Raw genomic sequence first — 17,961 nt, 5'->3', positions numbered from 1 at the left:
GGCCAGGTTGGACACAGGGGCTTGGAGCAACCTGCTCTAGTGGAAGGTGTCCCTGACCATGGCAGGGGTTGGAACTGGATGATCTCTAAAGTCCCTTCCCAAACTAAACCATTCCATGACATGAGTGGCATGGGGCAAGCTGAGCCAGGAGAGTCAAGGCAAGCAAAGCAGTGAGCATTAAGTGTAAAAGCTTTGTATTTAAACCCTTGGCTGTTGAATCTGAGCTGCTTATGAGTCCTCACCAGCCCCAGTGTGCACCACAGAGCTTTGAAGCTCCCTGGGAGGGAACCACGCAGGAGGATGAAGCCCTGCAGCACAGGTTGCTGCAGCCTTGTACTCAGGAGTTTCCAGTTGCCTGCACGGTAAGATAAATGGACTTGTTTTTCCCTGCTGCACATTGGGAAAGTGGATAATGTGCTAAGAGCCATGGCATGTAAAGACATATACTGGATTAGCTGGAGTACAGCCATGGATCCATGCAGAGAAACCCAGGTTATGTTATCCAGGCAGCTCCATAAACTCACGTGGCATTCAGAGCCTTGGCTGGAAGGAGTGATAAGCACACACCCAGCTTAAACCTCTGCTTTGCCTTGGTAACCTGCTGCTCTAAGATGCAAATCCACCCACCAGCCACTGAAATCCAGGCCAGTCAGATGCCTAAGGAGATCAGAGCCCTGCAAAAAGAGAAGAAAGCTGTACCATGGGAGCACTGTCAAAATGAGATAGTTCTGGGTGCCAAGGGGCACTCTGTGGCTGCTGTGAATAGCTGTTTTACCAAGCAGTATCACAGCTGTAAGAAGAGATAGGAGCCCATGAAGGGAGCAGAAATGGGACATGCAAACCCAGGCAGTCCCTTGCCACCAAGGCTTGTGGTGCCTTTGCCTCTTGTGACTACTCAACTGCTGGGTTCCCTCTGCAAGCCCCAGTCCCTTCTACACAAAACACCTAGCGTGCTATAATGCTGATGGTTTTTAAGTTGGTTTGAGTGAGAAGGAAGGCAACATCATGTCACTGAGAATCTCTCTGCTGTTTGGCAAGCTCCTGTTTGAGATGGTTGCCTTGGGCTGAGTGAGAAAGAGGAGCAGGGAAATATGTGAAGCAGCAGTTATGTGGCAGGAGGAGGATGCAGGGGCTCAAAAGAGGCTGAAGGCATGCTGTGCAGAAGGGGGGACAGGCAGTGGTGCTGGGAGTCAGCTAGTACATTGGTTTGCCTTGAGATCAGGCTTCAAATCCCATGGCACATGGGCAAACCTGCAGGTCTTGGTCCTGCCTCTTGGTTCAATAAGTACAAAACTGGGCTCCCCATCTCTTTTCCCCACCTTGCTTTATAGCATCATAGTATGGTTTGGGTTGGAAGGGACTTCAGAGATCATCCAGTTCCAACCCCTGCCATGGGCAGGGACACCTTCCACTGGAGAAGGTTGCTCCAAGCCCCATGCAACCTGGCCTTGAACACTGCCAGGGATGAGGCAGCCACAGCTTCTCTGGCCATCTGTTCTGTTATCTCACCAAATGGCAATAGTACCCTGTGTCTGTCCTATGTGGAGTGATGCTCATTGCCAGCAATTGCCTTGAGACCTTAGTGTAACTGTTGTTAAAGAGCATTCTGGACATACATGGGCTTACCATGACTAAAGATGCTACAGCCTCACCCATCTATGCTCACCCCCTGTCCCCACAAGCCGGGTAGGGAAGGAGCTGGAGCTCCAGGGAGCTGCTGGTTATGTTTCTGACAGAATTACACATGAGCCTTGGAAGACACCCATGCGTCTCCAAACAAATGGGCGTAGTGAAACCAAACAAAAATAGGAACACCACTAAAATTAGTGGGTGTACTGCCAAGAAAGGACATCAAAGCAAGCCTCCAGATGGGCTGAGGAGATAGAGGATCTGTGCAGCGTCAGAGGTGGGACTGCAAGGAGCTATAGCAAACCATGGGTGAACTAATTAAAACGAAGCAGGAGGATGAGTCCGCTGGCTCTCGGGGTCCCTTTTCCATCACCAGGATTCCCGCCCCTCTGCTGAGGATGCCTCTGCCTTTCATTTTACAGCAAATGCTGCTGCTTCCCTTTCCTCCTGGGCTGAGATGTGTTAAACCGTTATCGTCCTCGTCTGCCTTTGCATAATTGGAGGGTGTGATAAGAAAGGGAATGAAAAAGCAAGGGGCAGTGTGACTGCCAGCTGAGCATTCGCTGTTCCAGCTGAAGCAGCTCATCTGCCCTGGCTGATTTTAATTGCAATGGTTCTGTTTGAAAGGGAATTGCCTTGCTTGAGGGGATGGGTTGAAAAGATCTCTGTCTGAAGTCTCACTGTACGGTGTGCTCCCCTGTCCACATCAGGGATGGGGCAGCTTCTCCAGCTGAGGGGGAATCATGGGGCTGAGCTGGACTGACCTTGTTCTCTCTTTGTCTTTCTCCCTTTGTCTCCCTTTCTCTTCCCCTTTGACTGTGCAGGTCTTTTTGGTAGGCTTGCTGCGGCTGGACCCAGGCCAGGGTTGCAGGTTACTGAGGGCGTTATTTATGCCACAATAACGATGGGTATGGCATGCTTTCCCAACCTGAAGTGCCTTTCAAAGAACCAACCAAACAAACAAAACCAAATCTAAAACCCCCTCAGTTTTCACAAAGATGATTGAGTGCCTCCCCCGGCTTTGCCCATTACCATAGCCATGGGTAACCACCTCTCTCTGCCCATGCTGGAAATACACAAGGTGGCATTTCTTTGTATTTCCCCATGCTTCAAATGACAGCGAAGAGAACATCCCTAGCCTTTATTCCCCTGGTTCTGGTCACTGATGTGGAGCTGATAGGTGATAGCAGTGGCTGTATTGATAAGCAGCATTCAGTCAATGTTGAAGATGCTGTGCTTGGGCAGAGGTAGCTCTGGTGTACAAGATGGTTGGAGCTTCCGGCATCATGGTCATAGGAAGACAAATAGGAAAGCAGAGGTGGATTAAAGATGTCCAAGAATATGGCTGCCACCAATGTCATGGCAATGAGAGGGTAAAACTGGTCTTAGTTGAAACTGCCAGTAGGTGAACATAGAGAGCTTGTACTGAAGCACATACTGCCTGAGCTGTATGACTTGGGATCAAGTGAAGCTCAGTAGTGACAGCAGTGTTGTCTCAAGTCACCCAAGCAAGGTTTGTCCCTGTTTGCCAGCTAGACTGTCATGAGGCCATAGTGGTGTCACCAGGAAAGCAATGGCTGTAGTTCTCCAAGTAAAGAAGAGCTCATCTCGTGAGGCATTTGTGGTTGTGGGATCCTGTCAGGGATCCTGCTGAAAGCATAGAAGAAAAGTATTATTGCCCTAGGAGAAAGGTGACAGCAGAGACACCCAGGGGGCATATTGCTAACTGCCCCATATTGATAAGGAGGGAGGTTTAGACGATGAGGCATCCTTGCTGATGCATAAGGAAGGTCCCTAGCAGTGCAGAGGTTTGGCTTCTTAGTATATTTAAGGATGAGAAACCTCAACACTGACTCCATTTGAATTTCTGTGCAGGGTGCTTGTGGACAAGGTCTGCATAGTGATAGTGCACTGGGGTAATGTTTTCCCATGAAAGATGGACAGTCCAATACACTGAGGGTGTGGAGATGGTGAGCCAGTAGTGTGTTGTCAGTACCACTCCGAGGCTTTAAAAGGGGCTATTTTCTTTTTTACTAAGCTTGTTTAATTGGTGCAGCTTTGATCACTTGAGGGATGTTATAGAGTGAGATTTCACTGGAGGTAAGGCTGTAGCTTTGTTACTGCATCTCAGTTCCCTTTATCTTAAGAACAAATAAGCCTAACTTAAGAAATGTTTTTCAGTGAAGCTCCAAATGCTTTTTTTTTTTTCTTTTCTGGCTGCTTTTCCTTATTTTAATTTGCACCAATCTGATAATGTGACTTTTATCTAGATAGTAAGATTTAATGAGAGTCAAACCTAGATAAATTCTGGTGAGAGAAACTTAACAATATTCCCCCAGGCTGTTTGGTAGGACAAGAATGCAAAACAAGATGCTGCCCAGTTCTTACCATCTTGCTATGTGAGCTTATTTTGTGAATAAGGGGCACACTGTAAACCCCAGCAGGGCATTGCAAATTCCCCTGTGGTCAGTGGAAACACTTGCATTGTTTCTGATGGGTCTGGTGCCAATAACCAGCTATTCCTATCAGCTGAGAACTCCAACATCCTACAGTGTATTAGAGCTGGGTATTGAAAATCCCAGCACATCTTAATAACGTAGCAATCCATTTAGGAATGAATATAAAAGATGTGATTAGTCTTATTTGCTGCTGCAGCAGTGTATTCCTTCAAAGCCCCTTGCTGCCCTTTAGATGTTGAGTAGAGACAGACCTGTTAGCCCAGAGAGGGAAGTGGAATGACAAATCAAATACAATAGATCATTGCTTGCTGCATGGCCTTGCAAATATCATTTTTACTTCTGACATTCAGAGGACAAGGGCTGATTGTAGCCTGCTGTTGCCTTAAAAACTGTGAGTGTTTGGCTAGAAGTGGGAAGTAGGAAAAGCATCTTTGATGGCGGTGGTGGGGGGAAGCAGCAAACATCAGAGATGTCTAAGGGAATGTTCTTGAATTTGTGGGCAACTGAGAAGTGTCTTTTGAGTGTTTGCTATGAGGCACAGAGAATTGCAATGGAATCAGTATTGGGCTAGAAAGAAAAAAGGGATCTATGAGGGTTATTATCCTATCCATTATTCTCCTGTAGGAGAGCCTCAAAAGACACATCCCTGTGCTGGAAGCTTTTGCATGTGTGAGCATGGCTGAGGCAAGCAGTAAGTTCAGAGTTGTCCTAGAAATGTATTTAATGATAGAGCTTTGCTTTTGTTATAGAAGATGGTGAAGCCGTTAGTAGCTCCTATGAATCTTACGATGAAGAAGAGAGCAGTAAAGGCAAGTCAGCAACCCACCAATGGCCATCCACGGAGGCCACCATTGAGCTGATGAAGGATGCCCGCATCTGTGCGTTCCTGTGGAGGAAGAAGTGGCTAGGACAGTGGGCAAAACAGCTGTGTGTTATCAAGGACACCAGGCTGCTGGTGAGTAGATCCTCTATACTATGCCTATAACATCCTATCCCCATGAGCTGGGGAGGGAAATGGCACCTCAGGTCACACTAACTAGCTGGCAGGACCAAAGTACTTCTAGAAGCAGTGCTTCAAAAATCATGTCCCAGAGGTTTGGGCGTATCATTTCATTTTCAGAAGGGATGTGTGCATGGGGCTGCTGAGGGGGACACAAGGTGACATTTGGAACCAAAAATCCCAAACTCCCAAAGAGGTGCTTTTTTGGGGAAACTTTTTGAGGTGGTTAAGGAGAAGGGATGTTTATCCCACTGGCTGACCACATTCTTGACCCTCTGGGAGTATCTGCAAGAGGTATTTCGGACTATATATGCACGTACATAGACGTGCGTGTATCTCTATACGTACCTGTGTAGACATCGCAGCCTTTCTTCTGTTCAGCAAACTTAATTTGTGTGTTTGCACTGAGCTGCTTCTTGGGTTGAGTTCTGCCAGTGAGTGAGAGGGAAGACTCCTCCTCAGCCTCTCACCTGCCCTCCCTCTTCCTTCCCCAGTGCTACAAGAGCTCTAAAGACCACAGCCCTCAGCTGGATGTGAATTTGCTGGGCTGCACTGTCATTCACAAGGAAAAGCAAGTGAGGAAGAAAGAACACAAGCTGAAGATCATCCCTATGAACGCAGACGTCATCGTGCTGGGGCTGCAGAGTAAAGACCAGGCAGAGCAGTGGCTCAGGGTCAGTGGCGCCTTCCATGCTCCCACCCTGGCTTTGCTGGGAGACTTATCTTATCTCAGTCTTGTCCTTGTGTGCTCTGGCTCCCTTCCTCCCTGCAAGCCTGTATACAAACACAGGCTTTATTTCCATGTCCTGGGATAGCTTCTTCCTGCAGCTCCTGCTGCCTTCTGCGCGCAAGATGCTGTGGAAGGACCTCCCAGCCCAGCTGCTGGAGGAGGGATGTCTGGGGTGGGTGCCCGATATGAATTGGCTGAGGACAGGGGGAGATACGGCCCTTTCCCTCAGACAGCAGCAGTAAGAGAAGGAGCCTGGGGCTGCAAGGCGCCGGGGCTGCCGTTGCTGGCAGTCTCTGCCCGCTGACTTGGATCCATCAGTTTCTGCTGGCTGCCTGCTGCAACACCAGGAAAATCCCCAGGGTTGCCAGCAGTATAAACTGTGGGTGTCCCAGGCTGCGCTGGTTCTGCCTGTCCTGAGTGGGGGACAAGGATTGACCCAGTACTGCAGCTCTCTCACAGGCTACGGCTTGCTTTTCTGCACAGGTAATCCAGGAGACCAGCGGTCTGCTGTGTGAAGGAGGCAGCGAAGGCAACCAGTACATCCCAGATTCACAGAGGCTGTGTTACCCAAAGGTACAGATGGGCTTTGCAGAGAGAATTAGCACTTCAGCTTTTCCATCTGTTCCTTTACTCACAGAACCACAGAATGTTTTGGGTTAGAGAGGACCTCAAGATCATCCAGTTCCAACCCCCTGCCGTAAATAATAGTTGTAGGTGTAGTAATTTTATTTGAGCAAAGACTGATATGGGTGTAACCAGACCCCTGTTCTGCTGAAACAGAGAGTTATTGGAGCTATAGTAATTTTTCTTTGCAGCCTTTTGTTGCCAAATCTTACCCCAAAACTGACTCAGCAATGAGCTCTCTTCCACACAAGGCAGCAGGCACTATCTCATCCAGCAGGACAACTGTACCCCCCAAGAGCTTTGGAAGGGGAATAGACCCTTGGATGGCCAGTCTTAGTCCCAGTTTAGGTGACACTCTTCAGGGGGTGCAACTTGTTCCAAAACATTGGGAGGTGAAAGAAGCCTTCTAAAGTCTCTGGTGGACACCCAAAACAGACCTGTTTGTGTACCTGGTCAGTTCCTCTGCCCATGCCCTCCTATGGGGACTGGAAGATGCCCCCACCAGCCAGGCTGCGGGACAGGATACCATAGGGTGCCACTGGTGGTGCCACTGTGTCACCTCAGAGGTGAGCCCGGCCAGGGCAGTTCATGTGCTGGATGATGGGAGCAGAAACGATAGGAAGGGCACAGAGTGAATGGGGAGGTGGGGCATGTCTGTGTGAAAGCATCTGCTGTGGAGAGGGGGGGAAAGGCACTTGCGGCGGGTGCTGGCTGGAGGGATGGGTCACGTCCATCTGCAGAGCCTCTGTCTGGTGCTGTCGGCAGGTGGAAGTGTCTGAGAGGTACTCTGCAGCCTCTGAGAGCGGGAGCAGCACCGACGGACACCCGGAGACAGCCGAGACGAAGGATGGTAAAACCTCACCCTGGGAAGGGCAGGGGAATGGGGATCATTGACCCTGCGTGTGCGAGGGTTTCGTGTTTGCCACCACCACCTCAAACTGACCTGGTGTAGGGGGAAAGCTGCGTGTGAATTCTCTGCCTGTCCATTTGATTCCAGTTCATTGTTCTCCATAATGCAGTGACAGATGTTGGGGTTTCTCATCAGTTACAGAGTTAGGATAGGGCTGGAGAAACCAGGGCATGATGCCTGCCCCACCACAGAGATGCTGCGTGACTCTAGGCAAGTCACACTGGGACAGTTTGAGGTGGCATAAATGCAACCTAAGTGACTTTCCTCAGAGGTGTGTGCAGAGAAACTTGGAGTGTGAAATGCTGAGGTGTCTCCAATGGGAGAGTTACACCTTCATGCTAGGGCGTCTGGCTTTGGGCATTCATCTATATTCCCCTTCTATAAGATAGGGCAGGTAAGTACATTGAAAGAAGAGATGCTGTATTAGAAGGATGGTGGGACCATCTATGTGTATGAGGGATAGAGGAACATAAAGCCATGCTGAGAGCTCAACTGGAGTCACCTAACAGACAGAACTTGGCTGCTGAGTCCCTTTACACTAGGAATTCATCATTTTGTTAGAGTAGGGGGAAAGAAAATCTGGACTAAAACCATCCAACTTGATTTCTCACCGTGATTACCTGATGATTACGCAGCTATATTCATGCACTGACTGATATGCTCAGTAGGAAAATGCTAAAGAGGCTCTTTGGGCATAAGCTTTCACCCTCCCCATCTTAAGTCCCTCTTTTTAGTTCCATTCTTCGTAGTATAAGGAAGTGAAGGGAGGTTGGCACCTGCATAGCAAGACCTGTGCAAACAGCCTTTATGCAGTGACTGATGTTTGGTCAGAACTAACCCAAGTTTAAAACAATATAGATTAAGTATCTTCAGCAAATCACTCTGGGATTACTGGTGCCACCTTGCTCATCATCTCCCTGGATTTTGGACTAGCAGGGACAGCAGGCTGTGTGTATGGCTGTGGGTTAGGAAAGCCACACAAATGCTCTCTTTCATTTTCTTTTCTGGTAGTTAAAAAGAAGGGCACATCTGGCCTGAAACTGAGCAACCTCATGAACCTCGGGAGGAAGAAATCCAGCTCCCTGGATAGCCCAGAGAGATCCCTGGAGACTTCAAGTAAGTGCTGGCATGAGCTCCTCTGCAGGGATTTGTCTTGGTGCTGGATCTCGGGGTGCAGGGCAGGATGAGCACCAGGCATCCTCCTCCTCAAACACACAGGTGCCAGGCTGTTCTGATGCAAAGACACCATAGTCTGCTTGGTCTGTGCCAGTAAATCCATATGGGTTGTGGTACCTCTTACACATTAAGGTGACTGAGTGGCTTACAAGGAGGACAGTAGCTTGCAGGGTGACCCCATAGGAAGGGCAGGTGATACCAGATGTGCATGCAGAAGGCATCTGTGCTGCTCACCCCGGGCATTAGCCCAGGGTGTAGAAGTCAACAGGGGGAGAGTTGTGTGGGTCAGCTGTTATTCACCATCTGGGATCAACTTTGTCCAACCCTCTGCAGCCAATTTGCTGCTCCAAACCTAACCTGAATAATAGAGGTCTCCTTTTGAACAGATTTTACCTTTTTCATCCTGTTTTGTATGGATAGAACAGCTTGTGCATTTGCTCTTTGTCATTGTCAGTGGCTTTGTGTTGTGTGGTGACCTCAGAACTTAGCCATCAGACATCCTCATGCACACAGTGAGTTTGGATTCCCTCTCCCCTTGGAGCAGAAGATGTGCCTAAGTAACCGACGCTTGCTTGCAGGTTACCTGAATGTGCTAGTGAACAGCCAGTGGAAGTCCCGTTGGTGCCAGATAAAAGATGGTCACCTCCATTTCTACCAGGACAAGAACCGGAGCAAACTGGCTCAGCAGCCCCTGAGCCTGGCAGGTTGTGAGATTATCCCAGAGCCAAGCCCTGATCATCTCTACTCCTTCCGCATCCTGCACAACGGGGAAGAGCGGGTCATCCTGGAGGTAGGGTGTATATCTCCAAGACATTTCTGCTTTAAGCTGTCAGTGTGGGTGTCTCGAGAGGCCTAAATGCTGGTGAGGTCCTCCAGAGGAGCCCTCAGTCCAGGAAAACAGAACCTGAAGCAAGGGACTTCGGTTCATCTGCCTGTGGTCTCCTAGGAGGTGTCCCACCTAGCTGTCAGTCCAGACTGTGTCTGATGCTGGTGCCTCCAGAGGACCATTCAGCCTTCATCTTAAGCACTCATCTTAGGATGGGATGAAGGGTCCTCTAGAGATACCCATCTCTCTCCACTGACTTTAGGATAACCTTGTATGATGTTATATGGGATGCATTTCAGATAGCTAATGTTAAATGAGAGGAATGCCACTTTAGGGATCTAAGTCTGTGGTTAGGAGGAACAGAGAACTTCACCTTCTGCAAACAGGGAGTCCCAAAGCCATGGGTTGTGAATCTCAAGTAAACTGATCACAGATCTGCCCCTGAAAGTGCAAGTGAATTCATCTCCATCTGTTACTTTCCTTTGCCTGCATCCAGGACTGTTTATCTCTAATCTTAGTTCTCTCTGACGACAGCATGATTATAGTAGGAGGTGGACAATGTGAGCAATTTCCTGTATTTTTCCAGTGGGTGGAATATTTATAGCTAAACAACTGACTTCGAGGGCCTGCCATGAAGTTTGAAGGTGTTTTTGTTTAGCTTCTGGTTCAGGGTATGTCTGTGTCTGAGGAATCTTGCCTAATTACAGGTGTGAAGAAGAGGTGCTGGGAAAGTTCATGTTTTGTGAATGGAAGAATGTGTATTTTGTACAGGCTGGCTGGCTTCCCAGGGGCTCGAGTCCCTGCTAAATAAAACAGATTGGAAGCTTAAAATACACTTTCCAGTTTGGGATTCACTTGCCCTGAATTTCTCTTTGTGCTTACTGCTCTCTTTAAATCAAAGCAAAAGATGGCTGCATCTTCTTGCTTCAGGTAGAAATCCCTCACTACCACAAGTACATGTGGCTATTTGCTATAGCTGGCTACAAGGAACCGTATTTATGTCTTCACTGTGCAAAATATCAGGGTGTTCATTTAATACTGATCATGTTAAAGCAAGGGGCTGCCTTTGATGTTCTCTGATGCTGTTTTATACTCCTTCCTTCCCCTCTTTCCTCTCAGCCCTGGAAGGGCTCTGCCATAAGGAACTCGCAGGCTCCCTTGTGTGCTCAGCTCTCCCTGCATGTCTGTGTTTGGCAATCCCATTGCTGCGCTCTGCTGGTGCAGAATAAACCCCGCATGCTTTCCTTGCCAAAGCCAGCTCCATGCCAGCATCTCCAGCCCCAGAGACTGCTCTTGCTCTTGTAAGCAGCTGAGTTGATCACCATCGAAAAGAAAATGCAGGTTGACTAGAGTTAACCAAAGAGCTGCATTCATTTGTCTTCCAAATTTGCACATCAGTCACGGGTACTTCTTCTTTCTTTCAATGCAGCTTAGGTTTAGTATAAATAGCCAGCAATTCATCTTTCCCCTTGCAAGCCCAGCATACTCCCCTTTACAGGGCTAAGCAGCATGAGCCTTGGGAGTGAAGAGAGACTGCTGTTGTAACCTGTACTGTCTGATGTCCCCATAGGCCAAGTCCTCGGAGGAAATGGGTCACTGGCTGGGCCTCCTCTTGTCGGAGTCAGGTTCAAAAACAGACCCGGAGGAGTTCACCTATGATTACGTGGATGCTGACAGGGTCTCCTGCATCGTGAGCGCCGCAAAGAACTCCTTCTTGTACGTCAGTGGGAATGGGGATGCTGGTAGAGGGAAAGCAACTGGAGAAGGGTCCCTCTGCTTGTGGGAGCTTGGCTGCTTCCCACATAGGAAGGGGTGGTGAATTCACAGCTCAGTGGAAGCTCAGTGAGGGACAGGACAGCACAAGTCTCACCATGGCACATCTAACCTGAGCTGCAGCTTGCCATGGGGCTAGGGCACATGCCTAGGTGGTTCTTGCAAAGGCAGGTTGGTGGGATGGGCTCGGTTGATGGATTTGATCTAGTTGAAGATTGCTTGTTGCAGAGGGATTGGATTAGATGAGCTTGGAAGGTCCCTTCCAACCCAAACTGTTCTATGATTCTGTGTGAGGCCATGGGCACCCAGCCATGTGGTTCACTGTGCCACTGGGACAGGGCTGTAGTGCTGTGCCTGAGGGTGGGTGAGGAAGAGCCAAGGGGAAATGTGACAGCAGCAGTACTCACATTGCTGCATGGCTCTCCTTTCTCACCTTCTGCATCTGACCATGCAGCCCTGCCCATACCTCAGGACCACTATGCTCAGATGCTCCAAAATGCAGCACAACCTGATGGGATGTCCGCTTCTTGTTCCCAGCTTAATGCAGAGGAAGTACTCTGAGCCCAATGCCTATATCGACAACCTGCCGAAGGGCAAGGTACAGCAGGAGGAGCTGTACGATGATGTGGATCTGCCAGACCTGCCTGTGGTAAGAGGCATCATCACCCAGTGCTGCGCCATGAGCAAACATCCGGCCATGGGGGAGTCTCCAGCAGTGAAGGGGGATGGTTTTCCAGCAGCAGCAAAGGGGATTCCCAGGTCCTGGGGAAATCCAGGCTTTTGCAATGGGGCAAAGTGAGTGCTGGAGAGGAGGCACTAAAGAATGGGAGAGAAGTTTCCATCAGGGTGCTGTATGGATTCTCAGGCAGCTGGGATAAAATCCCACAGTTTCCATCAGCAAACAGCACTGATTATTTGGTGATTGATGGTGGGTTGTTTGGAGCCTGGCCTATCCAAACTCCTTTTGATGCCTGTAAGAAGAAGTCCTGTGTAAGGACAAGAAAGACGGACCATTCTGGGGATGGGACTGTTATCCAAGGGGCTGCAAGATGTACAACAGTGTGAGATCCTTGGATGGGGTGCTTGGACCATTGGAAAGTGCTGTTGAAGGAGAGCAAGAAGGGCCTTTCCTTCCGTACACCAAAAAGCCCTGTATGGAATGACATAGAGATTGGGTTTTTAATTCCTTTAAGGTTTATGGAAAATACTCCAGATTGCCTGAGATACTGCTGCTTTGCAGTGAGATATTTCCTATACTGCAGCAGATGGTCCCATTTCAGGGGAACATTCTCCTTTTGCAGGAAGAAGTACCCAAGAATGAGAGCAAAGTGGAGGAGGACCAAGACAGAGTATACCTGGATCTCACCCCAGTGAAGTCCTTCCTGCACTGTGCTGGCAAGATGTCATGCCAGCCTTCACCCCTCAGCTCACCATCTCTGGAAAGGGCTGCCAACAAGGCTGCAGCAGAGAGCACAGCAGAGCCAGCCCTTGTGCCTAAGGAACCCGAGCCCTGTAGCAAGGAGATGGAGACCTCGGAGCAGGTACTGTCCTGGACTGTGGTGTGGGGCAGACTTAACCAGTGAGCCAGTTCTCCCCACCACATCATCCCACTTCATTTGTGCCCCCAGAAACAGCCAGAGAAGCCAGAGCCCGATGAGGCGCTGCCACGGATGCCCGCTGTTAAGATCCAGACACAGCAGCAGAACATTGCCTTCCCCCAGCCGGCCCCCGAGGTGCCACTGGGCGCAGGGACAGCGGGCAGCCCTCAGCTGGTACCCGCGCACCGGCCCAAGATGCCGCTGCCGGGTGAGTGGGTGACACTGGGGCAGCAGGGGCTTGGAGGGAGGTGATGCTCTAAGTGTGAGTTTTGCCCTGTGGTTCCCTTGATGCTGCTATGCAGTAGCTTTACGAGGGGATGATGAGTCCCATTGTTGGTGACTTCCCAGACCCTCATTCATTTTGTTTCTGAGCACCTAAGAAAGCTTTCCTTCCTGATTTTCCCCCTTGTTTTGGTGGGTTGTGTTTGCAGCATCAGCAGTGGAAACCAAGCTGGGCAAAAACAGGACAGAAGCGGAGGTGAAGCGGTTTACAGAGGAGAAGGAGCGGCTGGAGAAGGAGAAGTATGAAATCCGGGCTCAGCTCACCCAGCTGCGCAAGGAGAGGCGGGAGCTGAAGGAAATGCTTGGGGGTAACACAGGTAAAGCTGGGCAAGGGGAGATGTGTGCAGAGGGGCATGTAGGGATAGGACAAGGGGGAATGGGTTTGAACTGACAGAGGGGACATTCAGATTGGATATTAGGAATAAATTCTTCCCTGTGAAGACGATGAGGTGCTGGCACAGGTTGCCCAGAGAATATAAGGAAATACAAGGAAAACGTACAGGACATGGCCTGGTCCCTGCTCCCTTCATGAGCTCCCCAAGTTCCCAGCCAGCATCAAGTTACCCCTCCCTCCCTTCACAGACAAGAGCCTGGAGCAGCGGCTGAAGGAGATAGAAGAAGAATGCAAAAGGAAGGAGAGCCGGAGGGTGGACCTGGAGCTGAGCCTGGTGGAAGTGAAGGAGAACCTGAAGAAGGCTGAGTCCGGCCCTGTGACGTTGGGCACCGCGGTGGATACCACACACCTGGAGAATGCAGCCCCCCGGGTATGTGGGGGTACCCCTGGGGTGTGCAGTGGCTTTCCAGCAACCAGGCAGTCCCATTGTCTCAGCCTCCTTGATAATATAATCATTAATAACAGCATTAAACTATTATAATATGTAATCCTATATAAAAAGTCTAGATTATATCTTATCTAAGTATTATGTAAATTATTAGCTATGTATAGACATAAAATAGTAGTATAATAATAACATAATGAGGTAACAGCAGTGATGGGGAAGTGAAAGGGGGCTGTGGCTTAAAAGAGCAGTTGTATTCCCACCTGGGACTTTGAACAACACCCTCCAGGGCCATGCAGGTTTGGCCCCAGCTCCTTCTGTGCTTAGCTGAGCCACCGGGTGGTTTTGAGGGAGATTCAGGCAGCTAAGTTCCTTCTTGGGAACTTGGTTCCCATGGGATGGAGATGGTCACTGCCTGAGCCCTGATCTGAATGGCTGCTTGGGTCCTCAACATCCAAACACACCACACACGTATTGATTGGTATTTTGAAATTGGGATGTCACTGAAATATATGTTCCTCAGTGCAAGTGGGATGTGACTGTGAGAAGGAAAAGGTGATGAGAGGCAGCAATCTGTCTTGGTAGGCTGAAGTCATCACCCTTCTGTTCTTTTAACTGTAGATTCAGGCAAAAAGTGCCAGTCCAGCAAACAGCGCAGACAACTCACCAGTCAATTCAGCAACGGCCTTAAAAAACAGGCCTTTATCTGTCATGGTGACAGGGAAGGGAACAGTCCTACAGAAAGCTAAGGTATGTGCTAATTTGTACAAGCCGCTGCTTTTCCCTCCTGGCAGTGGTGGGATAGATGGGTGGTGGGGTGTCTCACCCCTGACCAGGCACCACTCGGAGCCTGGTTTTCCTCTAGTCTTTTCACTGGGGTTTGCCTTAGATGTGGTTTAAATGAATAAATGTGTGTATTGCTTATAACAAAGAGACAGTCCTGACCTATTCTGCAGCCAAAACCACTTGTGTTGACCATGCTCATTACAACTACTGTGGCTTTCCAGATCTGCCTTTTGACTAATTTGCCTTTATTCCTTGGCAGGAATGGGAGAAGAAGGGAGCTAGTTAGAAGCACATCTTTTTAGATGGACTAAAGACTGGAATTGCCCATTCCTGGCCAAGGGGATTCAATCGTCTTTAGGTGGAGGTTGAGTTGTGCAACACAAGCACATACCAAGCGCCTCCTCCACGTCGCACCAACTGCCCAGCGCAGCAACGGAGCCAACTGCTGCCAATATGAGTTATCCCAAATGATCTTGCTCTTTCCAGACAAGTCCCAATCACGTAGCTAAATCAATAACAACCAGTGGCAATCCTTGCATCAAGTTCCTAACCCAGTTGATGTATACAAGAATTTTACTGTACATAGGGGTGTTCTGTGTATTTCTACTCTGAAGGTTTATCAATGAGTCATTAAGGTTTCTATATTAGTGGCAGTAGTGGGTTCAGAAGGGGCCTCTGCTATTCTTTATACCCTGGTGGTCTTCAACCTGTTGTGACAAACTGCAGTCAGCTAAAGTCTCCTGTCTTGCTGACAGTCATCACTCAGCTGCATTTCATCCAGCCTTCAGTCATAGGCAATACCCACACCGGAGTGATGCTCAAGACATGAATGAGAGGCACACAGCAGCCTGGCCAGGGGATTCCTAACTGGTGTTCTGATTCACCCCAGCATGTGTTCACTCCTACCAGCCTGCTCCAGCTTTGCCAGAGGGTCAAGGAAGATCCCTGCTCATCTTCTCGTGCTGTAAGATGTGGTACAGACTGGTGGCACCAAGCGCTCTGGGCAATGGAGATCTGCGAGCAGATTCAGTTTTAATTCCCTTTCACCTGAGGAGTTTGTTCTGGAAAAGAAATCCTATTTGAAGGTTTGTTAATTCACCAAAGGCCCAGGTCTGCTCAGCTGTTGTATGGGAAGCTGGATCCCAGTGTATCTATCTCTGTGCTTGCCTTTTCCCAGGGGAGGGGAGGTAAAGCAGTCCCCATGCTCCTGCCCCAGCTATGAGCCCCATTTTGCTGATGCTGTCTGGTCTCCACAGAGCCACAGACATACAATCTGCTTTTGAAGACACAGGGATGTCTTCAGGAGCCCCTCCATGCAGGCAGGGCTGACCAGCCTGACCTGTTCAGCTCCAGGGGTGGGCTGATGGCCATATTGGTGCTCTCACCCTGATTTCCAGCTTATTTAACTTAATACATAGCCTTTGGGCCCTGGTCCACAAATGCCACCCATCTCTACCCTGCCCAAGGTTTCTAATGAAAGATGTTGGACATTTGGGACTGTTTAACTTAGAGACATTGGAAGCTGGAGGAGAGTAGAGAGGCTGTCAGAAATCCATGCACCCTCTCCTCTCACTAACCTGCTATCATGTCTGATGGCCTGGGGACACCTCTTGGTGTGTCCTCTCATGGCTCCAGCCCTGGGGCCCAGATTCAGTAACTGACTTGATGGTGCTGGGATTGAAGCTGTTTTCTAACCCTGCAAAGCTAAAGCAGCACCAGTACCTACCAGTACCCTGGCTGGGTTGCTCTGGGGTCCTGCAGCTACACCGGCAAGCAGCACCCAGAGCTAGGGTAAAGACAGACAGGCAAAATGCTGTACCTTCCTAAGCCTTGAAAGCCTTTGACAGGCCCGAGATCACTTCTAAAGGGATGCTCCTTCTTCACACAAAGTCCCATCAGCCCTGAGGGTCTGCAGGGCAGTGACCCCAAGCTGGTGGTGGCACTGGGCTGAGTGAGGATGTGCTGACCAGGGGCTCTGGGCTTGCTTGCCCATGAGGCTGGGTGCTTGGAAGCACTTGGTCAGGGTATCCTGAAGGCAATAAGGGTGACCTCACTCCTATTTCTTCTCACTTTGACCTCTGCTGTGGTGCACATGGAGCAATGGCTAACCCCAGGCCTCAGAGCAGCACATCAATCACCATTGTCCCTGTGCAAGGTTTGCACATGGGAAAAACTCATGCAAACAAACCACTGAACCTTCTAGTTAAGGACCCTGGGGGGCTTCCTTCACCAAAGCACAGATGGAGGCCATGGACACCATGAAGCTTTTGTTCTGTCCCATGATGAGCTGGCAGGAGACCTCTCTACACCCTAGGTATCTGTGTAGTACCGTGCCCTCACCATCCACCCTGCTGTCATCCTCCAGAAGTTGTCCAGACATTTCACAGTGGTACTGAGACAGCGATGGATGAGAGCAGCTCCGCTTTCCCCACCACAGCCCAGCCAGCAGCAGCGGTCCTGCTGGGATGTCTCCATTAGAGGAAGTAAACATAGGCAAGTCCTGAGCAGCACACATTCCCCAGACAAGAAACATAAAACAATTCCTCTGCGTCCCCATTGTTTTCCTAACTCGAGGCATTTCCTTTGTTGTAACTGTGACCTATAAAGTGGCGCTTTAGAGGGTTTTATAATAAAATGATGAGTATATTATGTTAGCAGTGGTTTTTCTTCACCTTGTGGCTTGTTCTTGCGCTATTTTCCAGTAGAATTCAAGTACAAAACCCCCACAACGCTGTTGGTTACTACAAAGTTCCTTAGCTATAGAGTCTATAGCTACAATGGACTATATCTTAAACAATGTAGTCATCGATAGTGGCTACACCGTCAACAAAAAGCATTTTCAGACAGCCACCCCCTGAAAAATAGCAATAACCGTGACACTTTGCATGAATACATGTAAAAGATTCCTGCCTGTATTTCCATAGCACGGTTCTCTTGCATAAAACCAGTGGAGAAAATTGCATCCACTACCTTCCCCTGGCCACTAGATAGCAACTGTGTGCAAGGCTTAGTGCCTGCTGCTGTCACTGAAGGGAAAACCAGGATGGGGTTTAGATGGAAAGGAAGGAAAAGCGTTAGTGAAGTGGTTGAGGCCAGCCTTTATAGAACAGCCACCAAGCCAGACACGTCTGTAACATAGCTTTTGGTGGCTGTACCACTCCTGCAGAAAGGCACCCTAGCTATGGCACAAAGTCCTGGAGAAGGTTCTGTTCCCCTGCCTTTCCTAGCCCAACCACTGACACAAACCTGCCACCAAGCCCATTAGCATCCTGCCAGCCTCCAAGCCTGGGATTCCCAAAAGAACATCTCGATTTGGGATTGCTGTTTGTGTGAGCTGAAGGGGAAACAGCAGTCGATTCTGCCTTTTCCCAGCATCATTCACAGGTGCT

General features: G+C 49.4%; 1 protein-coding gene across 5 annotated transcripts in view; it reads left to right on the top strand.

Moving 5' to 3' along the window:
- Window positions 1-16,538, top strand: part of AFAP1L2 (actin filament associated protein 1 like 2) — a 69,807-nt gene extending 53,269 nt beyond the window's left edge. The window contains exons 6-20 of one of the 5 annotated variants that reach the window (XM_061372756.1): window positions 2,454-2,537; window positions 4,841-5,043; window positions 5,583-5,762; window positions 6,302-6,391; window positions 7,208-7,292; window positions 8,364-8,468; window positions 9,107-9,318; window positions 10,925-11,070; window positions 11,665-11,776; window positions 12,429-12,668; window positions 12,756-12,933; window positions 13,157-13,324; window positions 13,590-13,771; window positions 14,408-14,536; window positions 14,832-16,538. In XM_061372756.1, coding sequence (XP_061228740.1) covers window positions 2,454-2,537; window positions 4,841-5,043; window positions 5,583-5,762; window positions 6,302-6,391; window positions 7,208-7,292; window positions 8,364-8,468; window positions 9,107-9,318; window positions 10,925-11,070; window positions 11,665-11,776; window positions 12,429-12,668; window positions 12,756-12,933; window positions 13,157-13,324; window positions 13,590-13,771; window positions 14,408-14,536; window positions 14,832-14,858 — 2,141 coding nt within the window. In that variant the 3' untranslated portion in view covers window positions 14,859-16,538. Of the gene's footprint in view, window positions 1-2,453; window positions 2,538-4,837; window positions 5,044-5,582; window positions 5,763-6,301; window positions 6,392-7,207; window positions 7,293-8,363; window positions 8,469-9,106; window positions 9,319-10,924; window positions 11,071-11,664; window positions 11,777-12,428; window positions 12,669-12,755; window positions 12,934-13,156; window positions 13,325-13,589; window positions 13,772-14,407; window positions 14,537-14,831 lie in introns of all 5 variants that reach the window. The other 4 variants (XM_061372757.1, XM_061372755.1, XM_061372760.1 and 1 more) reach the window with 4 other exon arrangements.
- Window positions 16,539-17,961: the final 1,423 nt, after the last annotated feature.

Source organism: Neopsephotus bourkii, unplaced genomic scaffold (genome assembly GCF_033783945.1).
Source record: "Neopsephotus bourkii isolate Nb327-2 ecotype Australia unplaced genomic scaffold, CSIRO-AGI_Nbou_v1 NB_1615, whole genome shotgun sequence".
In the NCBI taxonomy this organism is placed as follows: Eukaryota; Metazoa; Chordata; class Aves; order Psittaciformes; family Psittacidae; genus Neopsephotus; species Neopsephotus bourkii.
Note: the sequence above shows the minus strand (reverse complement) of the source record. Positions and strands in the feature narration are given on the sequence as shown.